This window comes from Montipora capricornis, chromosome 10 (genome assembly GCF_036669925.1).
Source record: "Montipora capricornis isolate CH-2021 chromosome 10, ASM3666992v2, whole genome shotgun sequence".
Taxonomy (NCBI): domain Eukaryota; kingdom Metazoa; phylum Cnidaria; class Anthozoa; order Scleractinia; family Acroporidae; genus Montipora; species Montipora capricornis.
The window spans coordinates 56366209-56386208 of NC_090892.1; the positions used below are offsets into that span (position 1 = coordinate 56366209).

General features: G+C 40.5%; 2 protein-coding genes across 2 annotated transcripts in view; one reads left to right on the forward strand and one right to left on the reverse strand.

Moving 5' to 3' along the window:
* The window catches only part of LOC138021754 (E3 ubiquitin-protein ligase TRIM71-like), an 89048-nt gene extending 86393 nt beyond the window's left edge, over positions 1-2655 (reverse strand). The window contains exons 1-3 of the mRNA XM_068868748.1: positions 2424-2655; positions 1021-1112; positions 1-478 (exon numbers count right to left, since the gene is read on the reverse strand). The exon at positions 1-478 is cut by the window's left edge and continues 480 nt beyond it. Of these exons, the coding sequence (XP_068724849.1) occupies positions 1-478; positions 1021-1112; positions 2424-2655 (802 nt within the window). The remainder of the gene's footprint in view (positions 479-1020; positions 1113-2423) is intronic.
* Positions 2656-2974: 319 nt separating this feature from the next.
* Positions 2975-20000, forward strand: part of LOC138021752 (uncharacterized) — a 20614-nt gene continuing 3588 nt past the window's right edge. Inside the window, exons 1-4 of the mRNA XM_068868745.1 lie at positions 2975-3248; positions 10743-10828; positions 16637-18866; positions 19469-19777. Of these exons, the coding sequence (XP_068724846.1) occupies positions 2975-3248; positions 10743-10828; positions 16637-18866; positions 19469-19777 (2899 nt within the window). The remainder of the gene's footprint in view (positions 3249-10742; positions 10829-16636; positions 18867-19468; positions 19778-20000) is intronic.

A 20000-nucleotide genomic window follows, 5' to 3' on the forward strand; every position in this document is an offset into this window, starting at 1 on the left:
GTGCTTTTACAATGGCTTTTACAATCTTAGGCTGGACTTCAAATGACTGGCTTTCAAAAGAATGTGATTTGGAACGAGTCCCTTGATCAGTGTCCAATTCTTCAGTTCTGCCTGGTCGGCCATTCGCTTGATCTCTTGTTGGCAATGCCACGTGATTTTGGTCAACATCCATCTCGACGTCATTCTCATCTTCAAGGGGCTGAGGCACGTGGTTTTTTCGTGGCTGAGATGCTGCGTCATTCTTCATTTCATGATCGCTGCCCACCTCGATCCCGTTGGCTAAGTACATTCCTTTTTCCAAAATCATATGAGCCTCTTCTATTTGTCTAAGGGTTCCTGATATTGTAAAGCTCTCAGCCAACTTAATCCAACTTAAACCAACTTTGGCTTTGACTTCCGCTAAAAGCTTTGCAGTTTCTTCACGGGATAGATCATTCACATAATCCAGCGAAAGCTCTGCTGTTACCACTTCAAAGACCTTAAAAAAGGGGACACACATTATAGTTCACTTAGAATATACCACATAAGAGAATTTCAGAGAGTTTCCTTTAGCTAATTCAGATTCTGAATCGCCTCGGATGCGATCATAAAGAGCAAGATGTGCCCCTAGTAAATAGCAGTATAAAAACAAGGGAAGAATTTTTAGAAGCCGATGATTGTCATGGAAATATTCGATTTGACTCTATACAAAGAAGCAATTATTATTTTACTTCTGCTGCAAACGCTGGTTACTGGAAGAAAGGGCTAACTTCGTCCCTCTTAAAAACAACAAATTTACCTAGCCAATCATGAATGAAAGTTAAAATAGGCTGAAAGTGATCTTAGCACAGACCCCACTGTTTGTTTGTTTGTTTGTTTGTTTGTTTTGTAAATCAAGTTGTTCTAATTTTAGTGACTTCTTTGGGTTTACATACAGTGAACACGGACAGGTTTTATTGAAGCAAGTGATCGACGCCTGCCTCTCTCTTGTGCAAGAGAATAAAATGGCCTGGTAATAAAATTTTAATTATAAATAAGTACTTCTCCGTGATTAAGCTCGGCCTCTGGATAACGCTGGACTGTTAATTCGTCATCGTCACATATCTGCGGATACTGCAAAACTGAAGAGACCACTGGAAAGAAAAGCAACGCGTGTAAATATTTTGAAATCAAGGCTTTTGAAACGTTTCACAAATTGACTGAGGAAACTTTTTGTCCTGGCTAAAATTTAGGATAGAATGTGGAAAGCAGAGTGAGGGAGACAGAAGGCCGTGAGTAATGGGATATTAGAGGGAGACAGAATATTCAAGCCTGACAAATGAGACCTGGCAAACGAGAGTTGTCAAAAGTTTGAAAAAGGGTTTGAGTTGTGAGGCGAGTTACTCGCGATCGGAAAGGCACAACGGGGGTGCTCGTCGTACCTTTTAGGGTTAAAAAAGCGGTTTTGGTACCTCTTAGGGTGTTCAGCCGCAAAAGGTCCACAGCAGAAGCTTTAGTGGCACCTTTTAGGGTAGTGAGCCGAAACATAATGATTCTGACAGGAGACATTTGACAATTAACTAATTTTTAATTTTGTGTAATTAAAACATATAATTTGGTTCCTCTTAGGGGTGAAGAACATTTCACACCCACGCCCTCAAGATAGGAGCTTGGTACCTCTTAGGGGTTCTTTTCAAAATTTCCGACGAGCACTCCAGTCCATTTTATATGGGAGTTCTCCCCCCCCCCCCCCCAGGGCGCGAAACAAGGAAGCGAGATTTGCGCGACCCCGGGGTTTTCCATTACGCCAAAATTTCCGCACATTTCGTGCTGAAGTCAAATGGAAAGGTCCGTTTCGGTTCGGTCCGACCAGAATATTTGGGACTACCTCTGGAGGTGGTCCTCTTTGACCGGTCGGTCCGGTCCGACTGAAACGTGCTGTTCCATTTACAAAAATTCTCGTTTCCAGTCCCACTTCACCGTGATGTAACCAAAATTTCGGTCGAAACGTAAGTGGAAGGCTTCGGTCCGGTTGGAAATTGACTTTTGATGAAAAATGCCGTTCCATTTTTCCTTGGTAAGTTCCACTGTATCCGACCTGATGGTCCAGCATAATGGAAAGCACCCCACATGTCACGCTCGACAGAGCGCGAGTCTACAGTTACACTGCAATCTTGTGATGTGATCACTGTCTCTTTCACAATCCTTGAATAGGACCCCAAGCTTAGCCTAAACCAGTATTGCCGGCGAAGAAATATACACAGAAAAAACAAGTTTATATCTTGTACATAAATTCTTCAAGACGAAGAATCGGGAGAAAAGATTGAGAAGTGTGAAACAATCGAAATGAGAGCGAACATCAAGGAATTTGCATTTACACATTACTCACAATGCATGAGAAACTCTCACGTCTCCGATCCGGAAATAAATCAGTAATAGAAAATGTTCCCCCCAGATTTTCTCACCTTCAGGCCTATGGAATGTTATAACAGCGGACTGTCTTTTACAACTGCGTGTGATACTTTCGATATCTCCACCACCATTCTGGGTGCGTTGAAAGTGAATAATTAATTGCTCCGATGTTGTTGACGCTTTAAATCCTGTTACAAGAATGCTTCGCGGAATAATCTGCGAATCAATGTTACAAACGTGGTCCACTGTGCGAATCAAGACTGAAGCAATCCACTTTTCACCCATATTGCGACGAACACTCACTCAAAGGCAAAGGTTGCCTTTTCTCAGAAACCAATACTTAAAAGGGAAATGACGTAATGTTTTCCGGGAATCCCCAGCCAATTTTGCATTCAAGAAAAGATTGAATTGGGAAAGAAATAAATATGCTTAAAAGGATAATTTTGACATGTTTTTTCGCTGTACATTAATGAGTTGAAATCAGCTGCAAGCCACAATCAGAGTAAAAGAGCTGTAAAAGAAAGCCTGTATCTTGACGGAAGTTCAATGATCCTGGTTCCAGACTCCTCAGCCGACTTTTTCTCAGAAAGGAAACCAATCGCTGATGCTTGATTTTTGCTTCGGCAAGTTCGGGATTGCTTTCGATTCTGCGCGAATGGCGAGCGGAAAAGACCGCATTCTGTCTCAAGGTCCGCAACGAAAGTTTCTTACAAAAGAACAAACAACAAGAAGTGTGGTAGTCACAAATATTTCGCATCAAACATCAGACAGTGCCATTGTGATATATTTTCAGCAAGCTAAGAATGGCGGAGGCGAGCTCGATCACGTACATATTCCCCAAAAAGGAAAAGCAGTCATCACCTTTGCAAACATCCAGGGTATGTCGCTATTCTTTACTTTTGAGAGGTCTATTTTCACTGAAAAAGAAACATTGCAGGGAAATATGTTATCGCAATCATCGATTTTGCTAAAATTTACTTCCGGCTTCGTTCGCAAACAAGTGGATATAGCTAAAGACTGGTTTCCATATGATCGTCCGGATCGTCCCGATCGCCCCAGTCGTTTCAAATAATATTCAGAGGCGATCGGGACGATTATATGGAAACACTACCGAGGCGATCGCTAACAATCCGGGCGACTGAGACGACCTCGATCGTCCGGATAGAACGTCGTCTCAGTCGCCCGGGTCGTTTGCTATTGTCTGGGTAGTGTTTCCATGTTTGAAACGACTGGGGCGATCGGGACGATCCGAACGATCATATGGAAACCAGGCTTAAAAGAGATAAGTTTTCCATTCCGGCCTTTCTCCTGTTTCTTTTAACAATTATTACAGTAACCCTAATCGACAAATTCCTCTAAAAGTTTTGCAGTTTCTTCACGGGATAAAACTTCACATAATCCATGCAAAGCTCTGCTGTTACCACTTCAAAGACCTTAAAGGGGCTAGGTCACGCTATTTTAGGTAATTTTGTTTAATTTTGTTAATTATGAGCTCTAAACGTCAAATTGGCAGAGCAAGAGTCTTTCATTTTCAAAATCACGGCCACATAACAACTGAGAATGATTTTCCAGCTTTGTAAATGACATTTTGATATAGACTGATATAAATTTGAAAAACGGTACCCGCCGACGTTTTTACTGGGTTGCCTATGGGCAAACCCAGTCGAGGTCTGCGTTTAGTTTGTTTGTTCTCTTTTTTTTTTCTTTTTTTTTTTTTTTTTTTTTCCGTGTTGGTAAAAGTCTTGCCTGTCACTCCCCTGGTAAGTGGTGTCTTTGTGTATAGAGCCTTCTGCGCGTATTTTCTTAGGATCCAGAGGGTAGTGGAACTGCGTAGATTTCTCTGGTGGACACAGTAGAATCATTAACTTAGCCTGCAATGGCGTCGAAAGTCATGCAACGCGAATGGCGTTTTAGTGGATCCTCAAACAAAATATACCCTTATGGAGCTCAATAATGGAAAGTCAGTTGGATAAACTAGGCATGAATCTCAAAAGCGACGAGTACTGGACTTCGACAACGTAACAATCTATCGCCCGTCGAGACGAAATCAAAGTGAGCAGTATTTACCTGAAGTACATGGTAATTTGACACAATTGAGTTTCTTGTCTTCACGCACGCAATGAAATAGGAAGAGGTTTTCGCCTCTTAGAGCAAATATGTTGTTTGTGTCAATAAAATTTTCGCTGGAAAAGGATTCTGTGGTATTTTCTGCCTTTGTGAATTATAATATCATGTTGTGTATTGAATTTTCGAGCTTAAGGTTCAAATGTGATATGGGAGAAGTTTTTTAGTATTGCTCTGTAAGCAGGAAGGGTTCACAGGCCTGTTGGAAGCGTGCTTGAGTTTCAACAAAATGAGCCCCAAAATCAGTGAAAACTTGTGACGCAGATGAATAATAAAGTAGCTGCTATTTCCAAAATGATGGAATTACCTGGTGATAAATAACGTCGTACGCGTCTTGGAGAGTAAATTTTGACTTTGCATAAACAAGTTGGGCGATTGTCATCTTTGTTTTGACTTCGCTCATTTCATTGTCAAACTTTATAACACTTGACAGAAAAAGAAACTTACAAAAACCCGGTATCTTGCCATCATTTGACACAGATGCTTCACTGTTTGGCGAGTAAACATGACGCGGTAACTTAATCACGGCGCCCGCTGAATTCCGGCCATGTCACTTTCGATTTTGCAATTTACTTGAACGTAGCAAAAATCTCCCAAAATGTTTGTCGCTGATCGTAACTTTTTATATTCTATATTCACGGTTCAAAATTAATGTTGTTTTCATGTCGTAAATATTTTATTCTCGATCGACCGTCCGGGAAACTTCCTTCTGCTCTTTCTGAAAACTGTGTATCAATATTTATTTGCTTTTTCATCAATATTTGTTTTGCATAAAGCAAGCTAACAGAATCTGTACCTTGCTGAGTTCGCATTTGTTAGCGTTAATAGTATTTTCGGTCAGATGTTTCTGTTTTTTTTGAGGAGTTTATTGTTTTGGTCTCCCATCCCAACACTAACCCCGCGAAACAGGGCTTGACTTCAGTGAAGTTTAGTATTACAAAGTTTTCGGATGCTCATAGGGCACACTTGTGGTGAAAAGAAGTTGTGAGGGAACTTGAAAATTATCAACATGTCAGCCCAGAAGCCAATGTTTCTCGCTTCTCTTTTATTTGTTATTCTTCAGAGACTGGAATGCCGTATTTCAATACCACACAATTCAGTGCCTTCCGATTTTCTGTAGCACGTACCACAGGCAAGCCAGTGTATGCTTCACAGAAGCATCTAGTTCAAATTTACCCAAAGTCAATCCATTTCAATCCTCTCCAGTTTTGTCCATCCGTGTCCCTTATTGGCTTCCCTGCGTTTTGTTAGAGATCTTCTATAGTTTTGAACAGTTATTTTGATATTTTAGTTAATTCTATGACCATTCGATCAGTGCTGAAATTGCCTAAAATTGCGTGACCTTGCCCCTTTAAAAAAGAGGACAAACATTGTAGTTTACTTAGAATATACCACATGAGAGAATAGCAAAGAGTTTCCTTCAGCTAATTCTGAGGCGATCATAGAGAGTAACAAGTGCCCCGAAGAAATAGCAGTGAAAGAAACAGGGAATAATTCCTAGAATCGAATAATTATCATAGAAATATTCAATTTGGCTCTATACAAAGAGCATTTTTTCTTTACTTCTGCTGCAAACTTTGATTGCTGGATGGAAAGGCTAAATTGGGTCCTCTGAAAACAGCTTCACTGAGTAGCCAATGAATGAAAGTTAAAATAAGCTGAAAGTTTTTTAAGTGGTCTCTTCAGGTTTGCTGACATGTGACGATATTGAATTACAGTGCAACGCGCCTTATCATGGCCACCCAACAAACTTTCACATTTGACAGCTACATGTAAATACGTCAACTCAACAGCCCATGCAACGGTGTTCAAATAACAACTGTACGAACTTTGCAAGTAGGCGTGACTGTCAATGAAATTCGCACACCCAGATTGGCGGATTATTTCTAAAAAAACTTCGTTATGTGGCCACGGTAAGCGGGCGCGTCACCCTGTAACAGTCCAGCCTTATTCAGAAGCCGAGCTCAATGGAGAAGTACTATTTAATTTATAAATAAATTTACATGACAGGCCATTTTATTGTCTTGCACTCAGTCTCTGAATAACAGCGAAGCTGGATTCGATTACGTACTTCAATGCAACATACCCGTTTTCACTATATGTAAACCTAAAGGAGTCACTAAGATTACAACAACTTGATTTACAAAACAAACCGGCAAACAAACAAACAAATACTGAGTGAGGTCAGCGTTAAGATCAATCTGAAATCAAGGCTTTTGAAACGTTTCGCAAAGTGACTAAGGACATGTTTTATCCTTGCTAAAATTTCGGGTAGAAAATGGAAAGCAGAGTGAAATAGACAGAGGGCCGAAGGAGATACTATAGAGGGATACAGAATATCTTAGCCTGGAAATCGAGATCTGGAAAACGAGAGTTGTCAACGGTTTAAAAAAGGGTTTCAGTTGTATGAAGGTAGATCGTGGACAAAATGTTCGACTTGTCGGTTTGTTTTGGCGTTTCATCGTTTCCACACACCGATACTTCTAGTCGAGTCGTTGTTTTCCGGCGAGTTCGACTCGTAGAATAGCCAGTTCGACTCGCCGTTTTAAGAAGTCGTCTCATCGCTTCGTGAGTTCGTCTCGTCATCTTGTCAGTTCGATTCGTCGGCAGGCCTCTTCGACTCGTCGTTTTACGAGTTCGATTCATCACGGAGCACATCGGTTTGTCGTCGTTTATCCTTTTGTCGTTTCGTCGTTTCGTCACGAAACGATTATTGACAGTGACGGCAGACATCAAATATTATTCATTGGGTACTTAAAGGGTACAGTTTGTATTGCTGACAGAAGCTATTATAAGGGAGTGTTTTTAATTTAGAGGGAATGTTTTCCCAGACTTAAGATCCAGCAAAAGCAAAAGTGGCAGCTCCATAACTACTTCTTATCCTTGGCCAATAAAGATTATGGTTCGATACAAATCTAGTGTTGTAACTATGAACCTCGGAGGCTGGGGTAAGAGTTCCTTTGAACATCGTAGGGACATTTGATGTGTTATTAATTATTTTATAAATGAAAAGGGCCACTTTGAATTTGTAAATGTTTTCAAGTGAAAGAATTTCTAAAAGACTGAAGTATGGCACAGCACTGTCCCTGCTATTAGCAGAGAACATGCTGCGAACACATTTATTGAGTTTAGTTTTAATTTTATATAACCTGGTCTTGCAAGCACTGCCCCAGCTTGTAATACCATAAGTTATATATGGGTAAATGAAAGAAAAATACAACTGCCTTAATAACGTATGAAGGTCTACATAATACCGGTATCTTAACTTATTAATGATGCCTACATTTTTCACTAGTTTGTTATTAATATGTTGAATCTGGGGTCTCCAATGTAACTTTTGATCAATATAGACACCTAAGTATTTTATTTGACTTTTGCATTCAATATTATGCACCAAGTTTATACTTCCACTAGATCCTGAAGATGAGATTAACATATAGTTAGTCTTAGCAAGGTTTATGGATAGCTTGTTTATGATGCAGTACTCAAAAACTAATTGCAATTCCTCATTCATATGACTGTTTCAAGATGATGTAGCTTATCACTTGTGTAAAACATATTTGTGTCATCAGCAAAGATTCGAAATGATATTTTCTTGGAACGATTTGGCAAGTCATTAATATATAGTAAAAATAAGAGTGGACCAAGTGTTGATCCTTGCGGTATACCACAAACAATCGTTTCATAGTTGGATTTAGTATTGTCAATCTTAACAAACTGTGTACGATTGTATAAGTATTTTTTAAACCAGTCATGAGAAATTCCGCGTACTCCATAGTGGTAAAGTTTAGACAGCAGAATGTCATGATTCACAGTGTTCTACAGTTCCTATAGACCTTCTGGAACAATACCTTGAGAACGAGTTTACTCCGGAACAAATTGCTGGGCTACTTTCCTGTGAATCAAGACGATCCGACGACGGATCATTGAATATCAACTCCATTTTGAAAAACACTGTATTTCAATGTACCTGAATCATTCCTTATTCCTTTCCATTAATGTTCTTGTTTTTGTTCATTTTTCAGCTTAAGGTAATTCCTTAGTATTGCATTGCGCATCCCTACTGCGCACGATTTTGGCGTCATTAGCGCGCGCACATGAGCACGTGCGCGTTCAAAACGGGAGAGATTTCCCTCAAACTAAGCCCGATAGCGAAATAAATACTTCTTTTCTCTCAAACGAGCATGGTGACTACCAATTTTTTTCCAGGTATTTGCTAAGATCAGTCTAATAAACAACATGTGAAGAAGATACAAAGATTGATAGTAGAACATGATTTTTCGTGGAAAACAGTTCCGTACTGGGTGTGTTGTAGCCAAGGCGAGGACTTCAAGCTAACCACGGAACTGTCCCAAAATGTGCACTATTCCCACAACCAGGCAATCAAAAACGGCGTAAATGAAGCAATACTGCTTATGTGAACAAAAGAAGCTTTATTTTCAAAATAAACTTTTGTGTCTTTGAAGTAACCAGACTTAAATTCTGTATGAAGGTGATTCGAACTTTTAACGCCCAAACAGTAAAAATACCCCATTTTAAGAGCGTGCTGACGCGTAAACAAGCACGGTGACCCCATATTTTTATTGCATTTTTTTAATGTTCATATCATGAATGTTAATTATGCCAAGTTTCCAAAAAAGTTTAGTAGTAGAACAATTTCAAGGGAATTCCCTTAAAAGAATTATTTAAAGTGAAAAATGGTTTAAGTACGTCGTTACTCTTTTTTTTTTAATCCGTCGGACGTCGCTAAAACGGAGAAAAAAAAACAGAGAATGGCCTAAAGTGGCCACTTGGCATTTACCCAAGGATTGCTCCTTAAGTAGTAGTGGTTCAACATATTTCTTATCTAGTATAGGAATATGTTACTTTGCCTAGTTCATATAAGGGGCTCTGGGGGGGGGAGGGGGGGGTTATATTGGAAATCCCATATAAAAGGGACAGGGGTGCTCGTCGTACCTTTTAGGGGCTTAAAAAAGCGGTTTTGGTACCTCTTAGGGTGTTTAGCTCAAAAAGTCCTCAGCGGGAGCTTTAGCGGTGCCTTTTAGGGTATTGAGCCGAAAATTTATGATAGGAAACATTTGACAATAAACTAAATTTTTATTTTGTCTAATTAAAACCCATAATTTAGTACCTTTTAGGATGAATAAAATTTCACACCACGCCCACTAGACAGGATCTTGATACCCCCGTCCTTTTTATATGGGAGTCCCCGCCCCCCCTCCCAGGCTGGGCATAGTATTCACACTGTGAAAAATACATGTGACATCATACACAGTGTTTTTCAAAGTGGAGTTGATATTCAATGATGCGTCGTCGTATCGTCTTGATTCACAGCAAAACAGCTCAGCAATTTGTTCCGGAGTAAACTCGTTCTCAAGGTATTGTTCCAGAAGTTCTATAGGAGTATCTATGCTGGGACGACCCCGGTATCCTGTAAACTTGAACAACTGCCTTTGTGATGACTTGCATTGTCATCACCACCAAGAACAACAAACATTTGATGAGCTCTTTGCAACAAACACTGCAGCTGAGGGGGGATGTTAAATAACGAAGATGCACGTGCTAGAATATATAAAATTCTGTCAAGGTGTGTTACTAGATACGATCATTCAATCGATTCAAGACGAATTAAATGCTGTGGCTTACGTAGCTTTTCAAATAATCCATTTTCAATCGGGAGAGAGCAAATATAATGGATAAATACATCATGTAAATCCACGAAATCAAGTAACACCGCATGTAATGTACATTAAATGTACATCAGAATCTTCAGAATGGCACATGAATTTATTGCATAAAACTGGTGCCATTTTGAAGAGGAATGGGTATTTAACAACAACGATCACCCTTCTATCTGGTTTCGATACCTAGAGAAAACTTTTATGGAGTCGTTTTGTCGCAGTTAAAAACGAATTATTTTGCTAACAGAAGGCATTGTTTACTTTGCCATACGTACTCTCTCTTGTTTGAAATATTCGCCCTTGTCACACGGCGGCCATAGTGTCCCGGGAGACCAAAAAAGCTTTGTTTTACCACGCCAAGCCTCACCCCCATGGTTTCCAATGCGAGGCTTGGCGTGGTAAAACAAAGCTTTTTTGGTCTCCCGGGACAATATGGCCGCCGTGTGACAAGGGCGAATGCGATATGCGATGAGGCGTCCATCCGGGTGAGGTAGTTTTTTTAGATCTGGGAAGTTGCTTCTTGGTGTAAATGACGCACTGTACACGATTCTTCTTTCTCTTACCCAGTGGCGGAGAAAACCTTGCTGCACCCTCACAAACTTGATGGATCAGAGTTGAAAATTCATCGCCTTGCTAATAAGGAGCCGATAAAGGTAATATTTATTGAGTGATTTGTCAAGAAAACACAAAATCTACCACTGAAAGGACTAAGACCTGACGTAAGGACATGACGTCACGAGAGCCGTGCTGATGTCCCTGGACAAAGAAGCAGCGACCATATTAATGTCCCAAACCTTTGGGGAATTGTACTCTATTCTTATGTGAAAATTTAATGTTGTATCAGTTAATGAAACTTGAGAAAAGTATCCTCTGCTCTTGTGATTGAAAACCAAGAATAGAGATAATGACTCTTAACGAACGGTTTCGTCAAGTTAATATTTTTTACCCAAAGTGGCCAAACGCGAAACAAAAGATGTCATCACTAAAACAGCCGATAATCATCTGGTTGGCACATTAATAACAACGGGTAACTTCACGCGAATTATCGCTTTAGTGAATAACGTAATGACCACGCAAAAGTAATAAATTATAATTTTAAATGGTGTTTTTTTGTTGGCGCAGTAACGGATTCACAAACTAGATGACTGTAGACCAGATATTCCATTCCAAAACTGAATTTTGATTCGAATAAGCTTAAACTTGGTTGAACATTTAAGGATAAAAATAAGCGAAAGAAGTTTTTCACAACGTTTCGATGACTTCATGTCATCATTTTCAAGTGGAGAGAGAATAAAATTGATAACATAATATATACCATGCGAGGTGATAAAACAAAAGGTGTAACTTAATTTATTACATAAGTATAGAGATATACGTACACTTCCGTGATGAAATAAAAATGACATACGATGTTTTCAATTTGTCGTATCGGCCTTTTGATTGATCGGACGATTTTTTTTCACTAGTGAAAAACTGTCGTATCAACCTTTTGATTGGCTAATATTATGTTGAACTTTGGCGCGAGTGGCCTGTGCATTGACAGCGAGAGTGAAATTTGTAAACATGGTAGCCTGCGTAGCAAGCGTTTCCGTGGAAGATTTTTAATGTTTTGGCCTCGCGAAAAATGGGGCGAGACAAGAAGGAAACGCTTGCTTACAAACCCCTGCATTTTGAAAACTGCCCACTTGATCTGTCATACGTGTCATCGGCTGTCATAAATTGACCAAGAAAATGTTTGGTCTGACCTAGCGGGAATGAACTTTTGGCAAGAGAAGCTTCAAAAATTTGACAAGGGAAATAACGATAATATTGATTAATTAGAAAACAGATACTCTTCTCGAAGGCGGCCTCGAAGTCCAACTATGGAAATGTTGTCGTAAGAATTTCCCGCGACGATAAGATTTTAATGTTTGGTAAGGCAAATTGCATGCGGCAGCTAACCGCTACAAAGAGGTTCCAAATGCTGTGAACAAAAGTGTTTCAATTGAAATGTCAGAGCACCTGAATGGTGTAAACAAGCCCGCCGACATTGCTAGGTTTTCCTACACAATTTTCTGTTCGGTGGTGTAATTAACACCTTGTTCTTGGCGCTTGTGTATTGAAGAAAGTGATGTTAAAATTAAAGGAACAACGAGAATAAAATAGTGTCGCACTTGCTTCTGCAATAATGTCAAGGGTTTAAATCCCAAAGCGTCGGCATTACGCTACAGGATTTCAACAGTATTGCTCCACAGCGGTGCAAAACACAACGATCTCGCAAGATTGAATCGTTTCGGAGTCTGTTTACCAGCTAGCCGAAATCCCCATTGACAGAAGTCTTCCTTGATTTGATCATTCGCAATACTTTTGAGAGGACTAATAATTTATACGTAAGCATTGTTTTTTTGTAAGAAGTGAAGCTTCTCCCGAAACCAGTGGGAAAAACAGCTAGCAAATCTCCCCCTTGGACGAGCTGTTCAATACATCGAAATTTGTTGTTCTTCTCTCGAGCCACCGCTAAATCCTTCATTGACAACGGAGCTAACTGCTTGATGTATTATTTCTTGAAAAGAAGATCTCTCCGCCATTTAGCCTGCGTAGTGAGCGATTTCAGCGAGCGAAAAGTGAAAATAAGTCCACCGAAAGCGAATTACTTTCTCTAATTCATTCGCTTGCTACGAGCAATACATTATTTTGACATGAGGGACTGAGAGGTGTCAATCAAAAATTCCGAGCCGCGCCAATCAGAGACCCCGTTCGTTGGCGAACGGGAGTTTTCAAAATCGAGGGGTTTGTCCGCAAGCGTTTCGTTCTCCTCTCCTCCCCTCCCACCTCCATTTTTTTCTTTTTTTGCGCTCGCACTATTCTCGCGCGGCCGAAAAAAGAGCCCGCTGGAAACGCTTGCTATGCAGGCTACAAACATGGCGGCCGACTGGTGCATGGTTTTCAAAGTTTTTGATCTTTTATTGCTTAGTTTCCTCCACAAAATACTTCAGAAGATCTTTAAAAGTTTTTAAAGTGCTCAAGCGAGGTTTGGAATGTAAATATTTCTTTTATTTAAAAAATACTTTGCTATTTGTTTGGGACTTTTGTTCACGATCGCTGGTTTGATCAGCCTCTCGATTAACACCTACCTCGTTAACTTTATGATCTCTATACTTATACAATAAACAAATTATTTCATGGTTGGCTCGTTTGTACGATTATTATTACTCACTCGTCGTGAAGGATCGTTAAACTCACTCGTTCGCTTCGCTCACTCGTTCGTTTACGCGATCCTTAACAACTCGTGAATAGAAATCGTACGCACTCACCAAACATGAAGTAATCTCTCTCTCTCTCTCTCTCTCTCTCTCTCTCTCTCTCTCTCTCTCTCTCTCTCTCTCTCTCTCTCTCTCTCTCTCTCTCTCTCTCTATATATATATATATATATATATATATATATATATATATATATATATATATATATAGATACGTAGACTTGAACTAGGTCAAAAACATTTATTTGCTACTCCGAGTTTCATGCTTCTCACGAAGCAATCATCAGGCAACTGCCAAAAAGAAGGAATACATGGTGTTTTACAGTGATTTTGAAAATAACGGTAGCAATTCACTATAGGCTGGGGTGCATAGCAACGGTTAAACAATACAAACTGTTTCCAGTGAGCTGCTAAAAATAAGCCTTAAATAATTACGCTATTGAGAAGGAATTTCTTTGCATGTCTGCAACTTGTTACAAGCTCATTTCTGTTGTTAAGGGTCGCCAAATCTGGTCTACAAATTATATAGTATTTCTCCCACAGACATAAATTACACTTCTTCGTTACATTTGAATAGGATCTCGCATGCCTAACAATCCGCCATTTAATGTGATAGTCGACTTTCTTGTCTTTCAAACCCCATACATATTTACTAAGTTCAGTGGAATTTCTGTAGCGTTCATTTCTAAAGGAACATGTGTGGTTTCTATAACGTGATTTGAATGATGTGTCGCAAAGACCGATGTAAGTTTGCTTTGACTGAGATGTTGTGACCTCTGCTTGATAGATGGTATTCCGCACGTTGCACTTTCCGTCTAGAGGGCAGGATCTTTTGTCACGGCAGTTGCAAGTGTTGATAGTTTGAGCGGGTGGATTTGATGACTTGTTAATGACGGCTTTATTTTGGTTGGAGATAATTGTTTTTACATTGCTCATGCAGCTATAACTAATTTTGAGAGTGTTCCGGTTGAAAATTCTGTGCAAAGGATGTGATTTTGGGAAGTGCTTGCCGATTAGGGTGAGGAAACACTTTCCAACCTTTGTTTTGACGTTTTGGCTGTACGGAGGATTGAACCAGGTGATGTTTCTAGGCCTATTCTTGCGGTGTTTGGTTTCTGGAGTTGTTTTTCTGTAGGTTAGATTATATATGTAGCCGCTCTTGTTGAGTGCATCTTGGTAGGTTTCTTTCGCTTTATCAAATGATTCTTTGTCGGAGGAAATTTCTGAGAGGCGCTTGTTTATGGATTCCGGTATGTTCTTTAGGATGGATGGGGGGTGATTGGATTTCTTGTGAACGTAGAGTGGGATGTTTCCTTCTTTTGTGTAGGGATAATGCTTTCCAGATTGGAGGTCAAGGGTGACGTCTAAGAAATTTACTTTGGTGGTGTTTGCTTCGACTGTGATCTTTAAGTCGTTTTCACGGAAAATTTGGCAGAAGCCCTTCTTGATTCTTTCGATCTGTTGAGGGTTTGAGTTAAAAGCTGCCAAACCGTCGTCTCTATACAGGCCGATGCTGTTGCCATACTTTTTGGTTAGGCAGGACAATAAATAACAACCCACTAGTTCGCATGTTTCAGCGCCATCGAAAGATCCCATTGTTATGTCGAATCGGCTGGCAGAGGATTTTTTCTCCCAAGGGCAGTCATTGGAAAACAGTAGAGATTGCTTGGAGAGGAAAATGATTTCTCTCTCGTCGGCACTGATGGGTCTGTAGTTATTGGCGAAGTCGAGTGCTTTGGCAAGCAGTTTTTCCGTGATAGAGGGGTAGAAGTCACATACATCAAAGCATATGAATGAGAGGTTTTCTTTGTGCTGTAGGGCGTTGAACCAGTTCAGTACGCTGGTCGTATTTTTCCACTGATTGATTTGTGTCTTTTGGATTATGGTGGTGTTGATCTCGTCTAAAATGCGCTTACTAATGATACCAATCTCGGATTTGGAGGGGTTGATAAGGCGGCATGTTGGATGGTCGTGAAATTCAGGTTTGTGATCTTTCAAGGTTATGAAAGCTTCTTTCTCTGCAAGTTTTTCGATACGGTTGTCTAATCCAAGTTTTTTAGCTACTCTGGCGGATTGGGAGTTTAGTTGGTCTATAACTTTGGGGCATGACTTTTTGTATGTTTTCGTTACATTCTCGGTAATCAGCTTCTCATAGGTTGCAGTGTTCATTGAATAATAATTTGTAGTCTTGTCAGCAGGAATAAGTAGATTATTTGGTTTCTTGATTTTTGTTTCGATGTCGGTGTATAATGTTCTCTGGAAATTGCATTTGGAGGCGTTGTCATCAAATTCAATGTTATGAATTAGTTTCAACATACCTTCTTCGAAAGGAATCAGTTCATTTATCTTTGGGGGTGAATTTCTTGACTTAAATCCATAGGTTTCCTTGGTTGATGTTTCAGATTGCCCGGATAGGAAGTAGTGTGCTTTCCAACGTAATCGCCGCAGAAAATGTTCAGTTTTTTCGATTAGTCGTTTCATGTATTCATTTCTTGGTGGCAGTGGAATGTTCTTGGTAGAGTAATTCAAGTTGATCTTTTCCATTCAAGTTGATCTTTTCCATAGTAGTGGACGATTGAGCACCCATTGAGCACTTTTAGCTGATGATCAATTTATCACGTCATTTCATTATATATATATATATATATACATATACCATGCGAGGTGATAAAACAAAAGGTGTAAAAGTGTACATGCAAGTGGTGACAAATTTAAATAAATAGTTTTGCGCGTATGGAGTCTGATTGTGTCTTTAAGCATGGCTTCTTCTTCTTTATGAATAACATTTCATAAAACAGACAGTCCAGTTTTCCATGCTTAAACACACAATCAGACTCCATACGCGCAAAACTATTAGTTTAAATTTGTCACCGTTTGCATGTACGCTTTTACACCTTTTGTTTTATCACCTCGCTTGGTATATATTATGTTATCAATTTTGTTCTCTCTCTACTTGAAAATGATAACATGGACTCGTCGAAACGTTGTGTAAAACGTTTTTTGCTTATTTTTATCCCTAAGTGAATTTTGATTGTGTAGTGAATGATCACAGTAAAGTAAAGAACTCTCAACATCATTACAGCCGTAAAATACGCATAGTGTTGCACGGATTTCTGAGTTTTACAGTAATCTAACATTTTCAACCTACTGTTCACTTTTAAGCGGTAGAAAAACTAGCTCAAAGACGGTTTTTCTGATCCGTTAAACTTGTTCAATTCTTAGGTATTTCAGAGAGTTGAGGCACGCCTAGAACTTGATCCCTTAATATCATTTGGAGAATCTCGACAAAATATGATTGACGCTCTAAAAGAAATAGAGGTGGAATCTCGCCAGACATCCCAAAATGTCATCATTTTGTCCGGATCGCTTTATCAGGTTCGAACAGCACACGGTAAACTTCGTCCATTCGCAAGTGGTGTGAAAGCAGGAGATCAGGGCACTGGTGGTTCAGGATACAATCAGAGAGTTTCTTCCTCTGGAGCAGATCCACTTTTCCCTGAGTCGCCCAACATATTTGAGGTTCAACCGCAGTTTATGAAATTGCTAAAACAGGTGCACAATAAGTCTCTTCGAGAAATGGAACACAAGTTTGAAGTAGAAATCGTCTGGGATGAAAACGCATCTCAGGTATGTGTTCGCCAAAGAAGAACATCAAAAGGAAACCACCGCGTGAAAGAAGGGTGTGAAGAATTCATTGACCTGTACAAAAGCTTCCTTCCAAAGGTGAGCCGAGAGGTCGTCCAGCTTCCAAGTGAAGTCGAAGAAACAGTCGTTGACGAGATGCTAATCACTGTCCAGAAAGAAAATCCTGTGATCTTTGAAAAGGTACAAAATAGCGTCGTCGTTTACGCGGATGAAGATAGCATTCGAAGCTACGTCCGATTATTGGAAGAAAAAATTCGCTTCACTCTGCGCAGTAGCAGAACCAGAAAAGTAACTAGTCAAGGCACTGTGCAGGTTCAAGACCAACCACTACAGTCGTTCTTAGAGTCAAAACCTTTATTGCAAGTCCTAAAGAACGGAGTAACGCTTTCAGTATGCCGCGGAGATATTACCAACGTGCAAGTGGATGCCATTGTCAATGCAGCCAACGAGTTTCTTCAACACGGCGCTGGAGTGGCAGATGCCATAGTACGCAAAGGAGGTTCGCAAATACAAGAGGAGTCCAATAAGATAACAAGGACTCGTGGACACCTTAATGTTGGTGAAGCCGTTGCAACAAGCGGAGGGCATCTTCCATGTCGTTACGTGATACACGCAGTTGGTCCCAGGTGGAACGAACATGGGAAGAAGGCAAGCAAATCTCTCCTTCGTCAAGCGTGTCTAGCAAGCCTCAATCTCGCAGCACTAGAATTACAATTGTCCTCGATTGCTCTTACAGCAATCAGTTCGGGCATTTTTGGCATGCCTAAGGACATCTGCGCTCAAGTCGTTTTCAAGGCGGTGGAAGAATTTAGCGAAAGTCAAAAGGCAGAATTCAGCACTCTTCGTGATGTGCGCATTGTGATCATCGATGAACCAACGATCAGTGTTTTCAGTGAAGAGTTTATCAAACGGTACAATCCCAATAAAGCGTCGCCAGGAACTGTGGTCAACCCGGAACGTCCACTAGACGAGGGAGGACAGAGCTCCATGGCCACAAACCCTACAAAAGAGAATAAGTTATTGTCATCACCTGATAAGGAAATGCCATGCAATGAAAAAGTAAATCCGGATACTGCAAAAGTCAAATTATCAGGCAAAGCAGCTAGCATGGACCAGGACATCTACGAAGCTACTCTCTCTGATACTCTTAAAAACATGTCCCCCCCAAGCGAAGAAGATAAGGAAAATGCAAGAAGTGAAAGCAGTCTTAAAACTGAGAAAGTGGATCCCTCTCCGGAGAAAAGTTCGGGCAGTCTAAATAACAATGCCACTGGTAAACCACCACGTGGTAAAGGAAGAGGGATGCTAGCCCTACGTTTTAAAAGCTCGTCCGGAACAGAAATGTCACACAGCACCCTCTTTCACGGGAAAATTGCTGGAGGAGAAACAGATGTGAATACCAAAAATGCAAATACAGGGTCTCCCGCACCAGGACTAGCCGTCACAGAGGAGGAAAAAAAACTCGCAAAACAATTTAAAGCCAGCGTTGAGAATGATGAGAGTGCTGAAGTCACAGAGCTTGTTGGAATTATTACTGAATCCAGTGGCCCAAATCCTCAAGATGCGAACCGATCACACGAACCCGATGACAAAGAGAATCTTTGTGGCAAGACCATCGAGAATTCAAAGGACAATGAAATAAATAATGTCGCAAAGTCGTTGGAATATTCGCAAAAAACTGCAGACAACTCAAATACAGATGGCTCGATTCAAAGATATCCACACCACTCTACTAAGACCCCCTTAGCTGGGGAAGACACCGGTACTAAAAACGTGCAGGGTGATCCAAGTCATGGTCCGGAATCAGGTATTTAGCAATTTTTTATTATTATTTTATTTCATTTCTGGCACGTAATAATATCGATAGATTGCGGTTCTGGGATCCGTGGCTCAGGGACGAGGGGACGAATGAGAGGTTCCCTTAGCCTCTCGCCCCAATTATCGCGTGACGATGTGTGAAAATGTGGGAGGCACGGTGGCCTCATGGTTAGTGCGCTCGACTCCTGATCGAGTGGTCCGGGTTCGGGGCCTGGCCGGGGACATTGTGTTGTGTTCTTCGGCAAGACACTTTACTCTCACGGTGCCTCTCTCCTCCCAGGTGTATGAATGGGTACCGGCGAATCTAATGCTGGGGGTAACCATGCGATGGACTGGCATCCCATCCGGGGGGGGAGTAAAAATACTCCTAGTCGCTTCATGCTACAGAAACCAGAGATATGCGCCGGCCTGATGGGCCTTCTAGGCTCGTAGCAGACTTTACCTTTACCTTTACCATGTGTAAAATATGGAATTTCTGACGTTTGAGTGCCATGAGAACAAGCTAATTAGTCAGAAATATTATATTATATTATATTATATTATATTATATTATATCCGGCGGGGTAACCAATTCGTATTGCTTAATTTTAGATCCAGGCCAGGTTAATGAGATGACCAGAGGTGATCAAACGAAAAGACCAAACTGCTTCGTTTGCAATAAATTCAATGCTCCACAAGTTATTGCGCGATGTAGACGCGATCATTACTTCTGCTCGTCATGCTACGAAGCCCTTTCTGTAACGACCGAGATCTGTCCTCAGTGCAAGAAAGAGAGCCTTTCCCAGGGAGGCCAACCGACTGGTCAGATGACCTGGAACGCGGACACAAGGATTTCACTCCCGGGGTACAATGATTGTGGAGTTATCATGGTACAATTTTGCTTTGATAAAGGAATTCAAGGTATTGATGAAAATAGTACTTTTTCTAGTGTTTATTTCCTCCTGGGCGTGGGAGGACCTTTTTCCATTTCAGATTTCTTAACGCCGGATCATCTGAAAATGTCACAGTGACCATTTTTAACTCATAACAAACATTTCTTGCACTTGTTCGATAGACTTACATCGTATAGCAGAGGTTTTAGGGCAATGCAGTTATTTCTCAACTTCAGTGACCTATCGAACAG